This window comes from Tyto alba, unplaced genomic scaffold, assembly GCF_018691265.1.
Source record: "Tyto alba isolate M040663 unplaced genomic scaffold, T.alba_DEE_v4.0 Super-Scaffold_5, whole genome shotgun sequence".
Taxonomy (NCBI): domain Eukaryota; kingdom Metazoa; phylum Chordata; class Aves; order Strigiformes; family Tytonidae; genus Tyto; species Tyto alba.
This window is the reverse complement of record NW_024881326.1, coordinates 12,866,929-12,879,941: the sequence shown is the minus strand read 5'-3', so window position 1 is coordinate 12,879,941 and position 13,013 is coordinate 12,866,929. Positions and strand designations below refer to the sequence as shown.

Sequence of the window (13,013 nt, the reverse complement as noted above, 5' to 3'; positions counted from 1 at the left end):
GAGTATTCACAGTGCTGGCAGTGCAGATCTCACCAGTGAGATCCAGAGAGCAGAGCCAGGGCTGGCTGGTAGCATGACCTTCCTCCATCCCTTGCAGAGCCTTTCCCTGCCATCAGGTCATGAAATGCTCTGTACAGTCCCAGCTGGATTGAGTAGCAGAACTTCCAGCTCTTCCTGACAGCTCTCCTGGCTTTTCTCTCATGTGTCCTGATCTCTGTCTGCCAATTGACTTAGCAGACTTGAAAACAAGGGCCTGTTCAGAGCTTGCATGGGGCATAATGTGACGCTATGCTGTGTCACACTCAGTCTCTAGGTAAGCAGAGGACCTGCTTTCCTGAGTTGTCAGCCTGGAGTTTTTCCTGAAATTTGCTTTCAGCTGAAGCCTACACTGCCTCCCTTTTGCCTGGTAGCATAGCCAGTGCAGGGAGGCCAGTGTGCTCCCGCCAGCAGGGAGCAATGCATCCCAGCTCACAGACACAAAGTCCAGGGGACTGTTTTCCTGAGATACAGTGACCAGGTCGCTCATCACCACACACATGCTGTCTTGATGCTGGGAGACCATACTTCCTGAAGGAATAAGAGATCTTCCTTAAACATATATATTGCATATTTAATATATATGTTTCTGTGTGTACATATGTATACGTATATACGTGTGTGTATGTATGTGTACATATATATATGTCCCCTGTGCTTGCAAATAGCAGAAAAAGGTCTATCCTCTCCCTTCTTGCCAAACTGCAAGTGAGACAAGCTTCCTTATGTGGTTCTGGCTGAACAGTCAGTGAGTGTTTGGCTGATGGATCTGCTGCTGTTCAGTCTACCCTCTCACCTGCCACAGGCAGTGGTATGAGAAGCAGAAACAGAGGTGCCCTAAGAAATGAAAGAGCCAATGCCACAGGAAGGACAGACAGAAGCAGCCATGGGAGAGAAGCTGCCCAGTGCAGACCAGTAAGTGGGGACTCCTCTCCCAGCGGTGTGTAGCTGTGGGTGAGGAGCACAACTGGGATGTGTCAGAGGACTGAGGTGCAGAGAGACCCTGTATGGGCCTTCCCATGCTCTGCAAAGGCCCACTGGTTTGGGCAAGAGCAGTCATCCTCATCCTCTCAGCTCTGGCTGTGGTTTAGTTTAATTAACAGGAAGGAGGCTGTAAGCTGTTGCAGGCAGGGGAGGGCCATGCGGCAGCACTGCGGGTCCTGCTGCCGGAGCAGCCTGGGTGGTGAAAAGCTCCCTCTCCTGCCTGCGACACCAGAGCCACCCAGTGCTCTGCTGGCACTTTGCTCCTGCAGGTATAAAGCACCAGGAGTGTCAGCAGATAATCAAGTACGGACATGCCAGACATGCAAATCTTCTGCTGAAATATCAAGTGCTAGCCGTGAGCTGAACTCCTTGGTCCTTTAGTGGGAGCTGAGACCTCTATGCTGTCATCCCCTCTTTCTCCTGTAGCATCATGTAACTACTAGACACAGATAAGGGGATGCCACACTCCTTTCTGCCTTGCTCTGATAGCAATGTTATAAATAACATTCCCTGAGGGATTTCTTTAGTTTAATTTTTTAATTTTCTTTGTAAGAAAGAGATGATAAAGCTGAACTGATTGAGATGAAGGATACTCCTTTTATATCACACCATAGGTAATTGATTCATAGTATATCCTGCTTTTCTGAAGCAATTGTGTGGGGTCAGTGTCATAGGATCATTTAAAATAAAGTGCAGGACTGATTTTCATTCGGTTGTCTTAGCAAGTTATGTAGCTTATTTGTCATTCCCACCCACCCCCTCCTAAATTGCACTAAAAAAAAAAAAAAAAAAGTAAAGAGAAACAAATTCTTGACTTTATTTGGCTGGAGAATATCCTCATGAGGGAGGGAAGCTTTAAATGTTTCTTGTGATGGATTGCTATGGAGGGAGCTGGTACAATGCCATCTTTGCTTAGGCCACCAGAGTATTGGTGAAATTTTTTTGCTATCCTGCTGTTATATTTATAAAGCTGTGTAACTCCTCCAGCTTTAGGAAATCCATTGCTGATATTGTGAGATGATGTAGCTCCCACTGGTCAACTGAAGCACATGGAAAGCTTTTAATATCAAGTTTAGAGGTGATTTAGCTTCTCACTTGTCGGAGCAACAGATGCATAGAATTCACTTGTTGGTGGCTGTGGAGTGGTGAGGAAGGAAGAGGGAATTTCTGCTTGCAGAACTGCGAGTGTTCCTATGACTGAGGGATGATTTTAAAAAAACAACTACTGGCTAGCTTTAACCTCACTTCCATGAAATGAAAGGAGCCCAATTATGAGGCCAATAAACATTGAATTAAGATGAACAGTGTCAAAAATACTACTCTTTAAGCTCATGTGGTTTTTCATTTGTTTGTGTAGAGGTTGCCCTCAGACTAGGGTAGTGCTGCTGAGGGGTGGAGGGAAGGTATCTCTTCCACACGTGTCCTTGCCTGCAAGGACATTTTTGTCTATGTGTAGAGACAGGAGGATTTCTGTTTTTTTTCCTATCTGTGTAAATCTAAGGGCATGTCTCAGAGGTTAGCACTGCCTACCAGAGCCAGAAGCAGCACTGAGAAGGTGCTCTGGAAGGGTGCTGAGAGGCAAATGGGGAGATTAGCACTTGGCAGAGCTCCTCCAGCTGGGGAGAGCATAGAGAAAGGATCTGGTTTGACCCTGATGATGGCTTGTTGACAAAAAAACATGAGGGTTTTTTGGAAATGGTCAGCACCTGTATCAATCTCAGTAGAAACAAGATGCTGGATTGCAGCCAGTCAGGCCAGCATCAGATGGCTGGAGTTAGACGAGTACATGCAGTTCATTTTCTTTGTGCTACAGCCCTTGCATTAACAAGCAGTTCAGTATGGGAAAGCATGAACAGAAATGGCAGTCCCTCCTCATGTCAGGCTGAGCAGTGCCATGGGTTTCTGTGTTCTTTTCGAGTCATAGTTCACACACATGTGCAGGAAATAGGTGTTTTGCCTGAATGAGGAATGACTCAAAAGTTAATATTTCTTAATTAAGCTTAACCTCCTCAGATTGGAGGGGGGGGGGCAGGGAGCAGAGAGGGGGCAGGGCATGGCGTTTAGGCAGTTTTCCATCTGTCTGAGGCTGCTAAAATTAATTGGGCAGAGGCAGGAATTGCAGTTCATAATTGAGAGCAATGGGGACACTGCTGGGAGAAGCGTGAGGCTATCGGGCTGATCCAAAACAGTCGCCTGTGTCCAGTCATGAACCCTTGTGAGAAAAGCTCCTGACAAAGTCTTACGACTTTTCTTTCTTCTGCAGGGAAACTACCCTTTCCTCTTCCCATTCAGACAATGGGCTACAAAGTGGGGTATTCAGCAGCCCAGGCTCCACTTTCATCCTGGAGGAGCGAGTACAGCTAACTGTGGGCCTGCAGACCCAGGAAAGACATTTGATCTTGTTCAGTGATGTGCTGGTCATCGCCAAGTCCAAGTAAGAGGAATTCACACTCACTCCTTCTTCCCAGTATGTGCTGTTGAAGCTAGGCTCTGAGCTATTTGTGGAGCAGGCATTAAAATAACTCTTCTTTAGAAATGTGGATCTAAATTTGGCATCTTCCCCTTCCACCTCCAGAAATTCTTCCTGGTATTAATGTTTTGCTCCATTTTCCTAACGGAAAAGATTGTCTAATTGGTTTTGCCCTTTCCCTTATGTGGCTTCTACCTGCATGGGGTTCTAGTGAATCACATTGCCCTAAGCTGCAGCTGTCCCACTGCAGCCACCACCCCCAAAATCCAGTTGCAAAACTTTATTGTAGTGTCTCCACATGCCCAGACATTTACTTCTGGGGGGCTTTTTGCTGTGACTGCATCTGCCTGACCGGAAGGTGACATGACTAGACTCTGGAAGTCTCGATGTTAGTATCTGGCCTAAGAAATCCATAATTTGAATTGCAGATCCTCCTCCAGCCTGAAGCTGAAAAAGCAGGTGCATCTGAGTGAAGTGTGGACTGGCACCTGTCTCAGTGAAGTGACAGAGAGAAAGATGGGTCCTGAGAATTCGTTTGTCATTGGCTGGCCTACCACCAACTGTGTTGTCACCTTCAGGTATCTCATCAGACACCAGACCTCTTTCTGCAGCTTGGCAGCTGCCCAAGTCTCTCGTGTCAAGCGAAAAATGACTGAGGCTGTAGAGCTCTGAACTGTACTATAACCCTACTCCCCATTGAGTAGAGGACTTCCGCTCACATTAGGCAGTGTGGTAAAAAACTTAGATGTTGGAAGACAGTCATCTTAGTAACATATCTACAGTTTGGTCTCTGAGAAACTTTTAGAGGACCAACCCTTGCAAGTGTTGTTATAGCAAGGGCTAACCCTGCTGAAGAGCATCCTGGAACATCACAATCAATTCTGCCATAGCAAACTGGCTTGTGCCATCATATAACCTACAAGCATGTTGTTTCAGCACCTGTCAGCAGCCATTTCTGTAGGAAAATAGCCCTAGTTTGAGAATTTTTCATTACAAAGGATGGGTTAGTTATGTCAATGGAAAATACCAGATGGCCTTGTGCCAGGATTAAATCCTTTATCCACCCCAAGTGTGCATGGGCAGCTCCTGGGAAAACCTTCTTCCTGCAGTTGTCTACCAGGATGTCCTAGGCCCACAGCAACAGACTAGAAAAATTGAAATGTTCTTCAAGATGGCTCTGCACAAGCAGCGCCTTCCAGAGCTTGCTTAGCCCTTGCTAACCCCAAAAATAGAAGTGCAGGGGAGTATGGAGCAGGCTAGAAAGTAGCCCATTCATGTCCAAATGCCATCTCAAAGGCTGTCCCTATGTTGTGCATGAGCTCATAGAGCTCACCAAAAAGCAGGTGAGCTTTTTATTACCTGAAGCTCAGTCTAGCTTGGCTAAATTGAACCTAGAGCTTGTATATCCACAGGGAGCTCAGGTCACTGCTGGCTTAGGCATTTCTGCTTCATACTCTCTTTTGCAAAGCAGAGAGATCAGCAATCTTTAAGGGTCACTCTGTCCTCAGAGATCCTGCTGGCACAGCTAGGAAGGGCTGATCTGGCCTGATGTTTTTCATTCTGTGGGGCAGCTGCCTTGGTGGAAAAAGAAATGGGAACCATACCGTGGTTTCATGCATGCTGTCTAATCAGTTCCAAGGGTCAGGATGGTCTCTCCTGGGTGATGCATTCCTGATTAGGATTCATGTTCTGACATGCAAGCTGCCGTTCATGTCTTAGTCCAAACTCAACAGCAGTGCTATTTCCTTCACGTCACTGAGACCTGGGGAACCCGTTGTCCTGGGTTGAGTAAGTGGTGGGGCTCCCTGTCCCTTCTCATTGCCGGAAGAGAAGGGAGAGAGAGTGGCTGCGTGGTGGTTGGCTGCTGACCAGGCTCAAACCACGACACCAGTGTTGGCAGCAGAAGCTTCTAGGGATGGAAGACATTGGGAAGGAAATAATAGGAGAAAGAAAATGGCAATTAAAGGTCACTGCAAAAATAATAAAGACTCAGAAGATGAGTTAATTCCAACATCACAGAAAGATATTTATCCCTTATCTGAACATTCGTCATCGTGAGCAGAAAATGTAGTCCAATTTGTTGCGGGGATTTTTTTTGTTGTTATTATTTTTGTTATTTTTTAAAAAGTTAAAATAGGACAGAAGCAGGAAAGGACTGTGCTTTTGTTCCAAGGCTTTGCAGGAAGGAACTTTGACTTACAGCTATATATAAATGAAACTGGGTAGAGTTTCCAAAGGCTGTTACCCACTCAGCACTTGTTTGATGATCTGCCTCCCTTTTTATCTTCAGCTCTTCTGACGTGAAGGAACGATGGCTGTCAGCATTACTGTGGTAAGTGACCCTCCTTTCATCCTCCTCAGGGTGGTTCCTGTACAGTCCTCAGAAATTTGTCATGCTAGGTGTCAAATCACCCTCTGATTTTCAGCACATTAAGTGTCTGGCTACAGTTTGAAAAATCCACTTTTGAAACCTGAATGTGGAAGCCCCTGGGTGATAGCAAAATTGGTGTTAACAGACCAGAGCTTCCTTCTGGACCTGGAGCTGGAGGTTGACTTTGCTAATCACTATGGAAATGTCACAAGTGTTACTGATTCTTCAGGTGTTTTCCGATTCAAACTAAAGTGTGTATTTCATGGTATTTAGAGGCTACAGTTGTTTCTTTTTCGTGTTATATTTTTATACATTGTTTCCACTAACATCCTGGCAGAAGTGTTTACATAGCTACAGGAAGGGGAAAAATTCTCTTGTTTTGTGGAGAACATTAATGATCCTAAGGATGCGGGAAGGTGTTATGCTAGACACATCTATCTGCATTAAAGTACTGTCATGTGGGGTTTTGCTAGTCTGGCACCTCAAGAAAGATAAAGAAGCCAGTAAGAGCACGTGATCACACTATGAACATTGCATGTTATTGTTACTGTCATAATTGATCTGTATTTATTATAGTGACAAGGAGCAGGTCCCTTGGGCCTCTTGGATCCCAATCTGAGAGTCCTACTCAGGTTTGTTTGGGAAATCATATTCCCTCTCCTTTTCTTTGACTTTCAGGCATATCAATGAGGTAAAACAGAATGAATATCCGAAGAATCTAACCCTTCAGATCTTTGTGCTGCGCACTGACAACTGTTCTTCTGTAAGTAAAGCTAAGAACCTGCTCATCAGACTAATGCTACATGGAGGTCTGTGTGGTAGGGGCGGGAAGGGAGAGCTGTGGTGCTACTGCTGCTACCCCTGTTTAAAATTCAAGTGCCACCTGAAAAGGTTTTATAGGGTGTGCATCTGGGAAGCTGCATCCTTCCCACTGGAAGCCCACTCAGAGAGTTTTGGTTTGGGAAATCAGGAGGTAGCCAGACCCTTATCAAAGAGCAGTTAATTCTTAAGATTATTCTTGGCCTCTGGCTTCTCTTCTCTTTTCCTTCTGCTTCACTTCATAATTGGTGATGGTTTGTGGTTGAGTGCCCAGTCACTCCTATTTTCAGTGCAACAAGTTGAGGATATTGATCATGAAAGTCACTGGTGTGTTCTCCTGAATTAATTTACTGGAATGTGTCCCAGTCTCTTCATATTAACAGCATACTTTACTAGGCTTCATGCAAGCTTGGTGGGTCACATTTACCTCATGGGGACTACTCTGTCAAAGAGCAACCCCAGACATTTGTGGTTTATTAGCATTGTGCCATGTTCACCCTTTGGAGTGGCAGTGGCATTACTATCAGTCAAATACTGATGTGATCAAGTACAGGATCTGAACACCACCCACTTCCTGTGATTTCTACTGAATGAAATCTTTGGGTGTATAATAAACCCGTGATAGAAGATGTAGTGGAGAACAGACTTCACAATGTAGATCCATCACCCCTAGCAATTATTCCAGTCTAGCCCAAATTAGTATAAATTCTCTAACCGTGAACATTTAGTAAAGACAGTCAATAGACAGATGAATGATATTTTCTCCAGATTCTCAAGCTACAAGAAACTGCAACCAAACTTCATGCCTTCTTACTAGCTTCCTATATTTTCTCTGCTTTCCTTTCTAGACTGCTGCAGTTGATGTGTCCAATGTGGAAACTGCAGAGAGTGTGATGCAGAAGACCCTTCTACAGCTTGGACTTCCTGTAAGTGGCAGTTGCACAGTCTGCCCAATCTTAGCTAAGGAAGATGGCAACATCTGGTTCACAGGGCAGTGTAGATGTGGAGAAGTCTACATGTGCTGTAGCTAACCAGGAAGGCATTAATACTCTTTGGCCAACAAGATGGAGCAATCTATTTGTGTGGGTGCCAGGTATTAGAAACACAGACATGCTTAGATGCCTACATTAAATTCAAACCTTGTATAATAAAGTCCTTTGGATTTCAGAGGACTTCGGTTCTTGCATTAGGATTGAGCCAAACTTGTCAAAAGATTATTAACATAGCCATGAAATACTGAACAAATCAGTGATGTTATCAGATGAGCCTTGCCCACTGCAGTGGTCCAGCCTTTCCCATTACAGTGTTTAACAGGTAGCTTTGATGGTGTTCCAGTAGTTTAATATCAAGGAAGGCTGTGGAACATATTGCTAAAATAGCCTGGGAAACTGCCATCATGTCAGTTTGCATCCTGCTGGCTCTCAGTCTTTTCTTGTCCTGAATATTTCCCCTTCCACTCCGTACCAGACAGACTGATGCAGAGCACCGTCCTTCCCAGCCATGCGGCTGTCCTGGAGATAGCCATGCATGTCTGACTCCTAGGCCTGTTCACTCATGTGTTACTGTCTGTTGTTTTCTGAGTGGAGTGCAACCTCGTGGACCCTCATCCTGGCCCCCGTCACCTAATATTTTTCTCTTCTCTGCTCCTCAACCACCAGGGCAGGACAAGTGAATACCACCTCTGGGTGATCTCAGGAAAAGATGATCCGGCTTACCCTCTCATTGGTAAGAGCTCTTCCATTTTCCCTCAGTTCTAGCACCGCAGGAACAGGTGATAAATGATACTAGTGTGTGTGGCAGAGAAACACCTCAAGCACTGCACTTTTAACTTAAAAAAGAAATGGTAGGGGGCCTGTTGTTAATGTGAGACGTTACATCAGGCCGATGTGAGATGTCATCTAGATTTTATGGTCTCAGGATCCATGTTTAATCAATGGATGGTGACATCTTTGAAGATCTCCACACATACCTCCCTTTTCCAAGAAAATCTGGGCATTTCTGGATGGGAGCTCGTGACATCAGCAGATGCTCCAAATAAATGGGAGATTTTTAGGCTGACCTCAGAAGTTCTTTCTATGCAGTGGATGTGATGCAAGGGTAGGACATGCCTCAAAGCCCAATCCCATCCCCATGGCTGCTAGTATGAGCTTACAGGGCTCCATACTTGGACAGGCTGGTCATTCCTCTCTTGCTCAGCTTTGCAGGCTTCTCCCCACAGCCAGCACGTGTGGTCTGGCGCAGCCTCCGCTCACCTTCACTGCCTGTGGTAGAGACGCCCGCTGATGTCCATCACACAGAGCGTCTCCTGACACCTCCTGAGCACTTTGCCTTCAGGCTCCATCAGAAGCAAAACTAGTCACTGCAGTAAGGTGGTCATTCAGCAAGGACATGCTAGGTCCAGAGGAAAGCACTTTGGCAGCTGAAGGAAGCAGAATTTTTAGATGGATCCACTGATTACTTTTAAGCCTCTAGTTAGGAAGCTAACATGTTTATCTTACTTTTTTGGTATTTATTTACTTTTCATTGCATTTCAGTTCACAAATAAGGAAACTCTTTTCCACACAAGATGTCATGTCAGCCACGTTAATCCAATACCAGTCTGATCTCACAAGCACATGTGTGTCACTTGAGGCAATGCCTTTTCAGGATGTTTATTTGTAAACTTTCCTTTTTAACAATTTGTGTTTAGGTCTTAGAAACTTCTGGGGCTTGAGGGAAAGTAGGTGTGTATGTAAAGGTATTTGAGGACAGTCACGATGGAGGAAAGTGCTGGAGACCTGTAGGAGATGATTTCAGAAATACAAGAAACATTCTAAAATATACCACTGAGTTTTGTCTGTTAAGTGCTAAGCATTCATCATGGACATCACCAGAGCTGGAATTTTCCAATAATAATAACAATAACAATAGTGTTTATTTGTGGATGGTTGACAAAAACAAGACAGCAAAATATAAGATTAAATGTACAATCTGCCAGAGAGGAAACAAGAAAATACCAAAATCTAATTTACCCAAAATCTAAACCAAAGCTGTTAGATGCATTTTAAATTGTTCCTTGCTTCTCTGACAGACATATCAATGGTGCAGCCATTGCTCAGACTGTTTTGTCCTATAGCATACTGCTTACTTATACTGAACAAGTCGTCTCTGCATTAACTCTGCATTGTGTTTTCAGTGATAATCCAACAAATACATCCCCGGGCTCTCCCAGGAAGTTTATGCATGTTGGTTTATTAAAGAGATCTTGCTCCAAAGACCATGTTGTCATAGTAAGGCTATTATTCTGGGGCTTTTTAGACTCTGTATATTTATTTGTGGGTATTTATTAGTGTTTTCCAAGTTGTGGCTCATGCTTACTTTTTGTATTCATCCAAGACATACTAGACTGTCATAGCATGCTAGCTCCTACACAGAGCAATGCTTACAGTATTTTCTTAGTGTAGTGGTGCCCATAAGTCTATGATTAAGGTCTTAAACCCAGTTAATATTGCTTTGTTGCATAGTGTTCTAGAGACCTGCTAATGAAGAGTGGCTGTCCAGGTTTAACTGGATGAACTTGGTTGTAAAGCAATGATCATGCATATGCATAGATGTGCCCTGGCCTTTTTAGTCCACAGGTAGAAGTTTTCAGCAATGTGGCTTAGAGGCCCAGCTGCAGTGGGAGCCATTGGATGTGGCTGCTTCCTCCTGCCCAGATTTGGAGCTGTTTTCACATAGCTCTGCATCTTTTCTTGCTCTTTACACAACTCTCTGCTCAATAGGGCACGAGCATCCTTTCAGCATTGCATTGAACTGTCTCCGGGACTCTGCTGACCAGCAACAAGGAACCAACAATAACACCCTCCTGGCTGATGGGACAGAGGCTTCCTTCCTCGATCAGCTCCCAAAGGAAAAACAGTGTCAATTTGTCCTGAAACCACGGCTCCAAGCTCCAATGCAGTTGAGGAGAGGTAGGTGCTGCAGGGGCACCTTTCAACTAGTCAGAGACTTTGCTGCTTTCCATGGCAGTGCCAAACTCTTCCTAGCATCGTACATGTATCCCAGGGTCACTAACCTGAGCATATACAAAGAGGAAGAGATTGCAGAGGGCCTAAATGTGTCTGTGCAAATGTTCAGAATTAGCTTTCAGTCCTTGATTAGCTTTCAATTGCAAGCCATTCTTACACTGCACAGACAGCAAGGTTCTCTGAAGAACAGTGATTGAATAAGAGTTTTGCTGATGGTTGAGAGAGGAACAAGTGGTTCCACTGCTGACCAGCCCTGTTAAGAGTGCAGTTATTAAACATGCAATGATAGAAAGTCCTTGCTTTGCCGGGAGTTCTGCCTCCAATGTAGATCACTCACTGGCTAGTAGGAAGAACGGACAGATATGTCACAAAGGTCTGTGTCTTCTTTCAGATTCACTGCAGAAACACACCAAGAGGAAGAAGTCCTTGATTGACTGGGCCCTGCGCCGCAGCACCAGCACCCCCACAGGCAGCCCTCCCTCGCAGTCACCTACCACCCCACGGAAGCTCTTCGGCCTGTCTCTGTCCTCTGTGTGTCCTGATGGGATCCTTCCCAAGCCAATCATGGTAAGGAGTGCCTGGATTGTTCATCCTGACATAAACTTGATGTGTTTAGCCCAGAATTTAAAGCCGCTTATGGTATTTATGAGAATTGGATGGAGAAGACGACTATAATTTTCCTGTGATTCAGATCTAGTTCAGCAAAAGTAGTAGCAAGAGTGAGTGCATCCTTCTCCTGTGTAATCCTTATCACTTCATGCACAGCTGCCCATCCTGTTTCAGTGGGCATCTCCAAACAGGTCATCACAAGCTGGCAAGGGGCAGTCAGCAGACTGTGCCATGCTACACTGCCTAGACCTCATTCCCTACAAGAGTTCACTGGGCTCACCCTTGCCACGGGATGAGCCTACCCACATGAACTGTACCTGCAGCTTAGCTGACAGGCTCTTGTCCCATTAAATTATGATAAATCTCTTGTATGTCTGTCCTCTTCCCAGTACTAACTGGGTCTTATGCTAATTATGTTATAATAGGTGAAGTGTAAGATACACAGACAACAGGGTAAGCTGTTAGGCTCTTAAGTACAACTGGGCTTTCTCTTAGGATATGCTGCTCCTGCTATACCATGAAGGTCCCTCTACCAGGGGCATTTTCAGACGTTCTGCCAATGCCAAGACTTGCAAGGAGTTGAAAGAGAAGCTGAACTCTGGAGATGATGTCCAGGTGGATGGAGAGTCAGTCTTTGTGGCTGCAGCTGTCATCACGGTACGTTTGGCCAAGTAACTCAGCTGTATGAGCTAATGGTACCTTCCTTCTTTAAGGAAGCAACATGAGTCCTTATGGGTAGGGAAGATTTTAGGGGGAACAGAAAGCATTTTTCAGCAAGGCACATTCTTACCAGATGGCTTGGTCCATCTATGTGCATGAAGGTGTCTTCCTGACCCAGTGGTGCTTGACTTCACATGCAGATATGTGCAGTGGCCCTCAGACCAGTGTTTCATTTTTGACCTCCCTGCACAAAACAGCCTCCAGCAGGCAATATAGTAATGTCTGCCTCCAAGATAACCATGGTATCTATGCAGTGCCAAATAGTGTGCCAGAATCTGGAGTCAGCAATTTGGATTTGGATGCTGCACTGACATAGGCATGAAGCGCTTTGGTGGCAGCAGCACAGAAGCTCTTTGTCCTTTCTGGACACATAGAAGAGACTACAGGGAGATATGGGAGAACACGTGTCATTTAAGTGCAACTGCTCTGCATCCCGCTCAGAGAAGCCATGCTCAGAGGAGCTGGCCTGTACTATTTAGACTCTATGCCTTCACCCTCTAATTAGCCAGCAAGCAAGAGGGAAAACAGCTGCCAAATCCAAGTGAGGGGTTGTGGTGGGTGGGGATGAAGGTTGTGATAAGACCCAAGTTTTATTAAGAAAAAGCCTATGTTTTGCACTGGCAGTTAAATCTGGTCAGAACAGTTCACGCAGCTGAAGTATCAAAAAACAGCCCTGTCTCTTGCTCTAGTTGGCCTAATACAAAAAGCTGTTGACTGATAGGATATTCAGGCACTTCCAGCACAAAAAATATATGCTAAGTTGTTAAATAGTCCCCTGAGAAAAAAAACAACAATCCTCTTAGCTGAGAAATGTTTCAAACAGAACTATGCACAGCCTTAGGGATGAGTCCTTTGCCTGCTGCAGTAGAGCTCAGTCCTGTTCTGGAGAAGGGGCAGGGCACGAGGGCTGGCTGCTCACCCGCTGCCGCCAGCGCTGCAGCACAGTTCTGCGGTGCTGCAATGGGAGAGCCCTGAGGAGGGCAGCTTGGTGGAAGTG

At 45.2% G+C, this 13,013-nt stretch overlaps 1 protein-coding gene across 1 annotated transcript in view; it reads left to right on the top strand.

The window, feature by feature from the left end:
* The window catches only part of LOC104357509 (rho GTPase-activating protein 20), a 37,689-nt gene that overhangs the window by 18,197 nt on the left and 6,479 nt on the right, over window positions 1-13,013 (top strand). Inside the window, exons 3-11 of the mRNA XM_042807410.1 lie at window positions 3,284-3,454; window positions 3,919-4,068; window positions 5,781-5,822; window positions 6,540-6,624; window positions 7,529-7,606; window positions 8,339-8,405; window positions 10,442-10,630; window positions 11,079-11,254; window positions 11,792-11,953. Coding sequence (XP_042663344.1) covers window positions 3,284-3,454; window positions 3,919-4,068; window positions 5,781-5,822; window positions 6,540-6,624; window positions 7,529-7,606; window positions 8,339-8,405; window positions 10,442-10,630; window positions 11,079-11,254; window positions 11,792-11,953 — 1,120 coding nt within the window. The remainder of the gene's footprint in view (window positions 1-3,283; window positions 3,455-3,918; window positions 4,069-5,780; window positions 5,823-6,539; window positions 6,625-7,528; window positions 7,607-8,338; window positions 8,406-10,441; window positions 10,631-11,078; window positions 11,255-11,791; window positions 11,954-13,013) is intronic.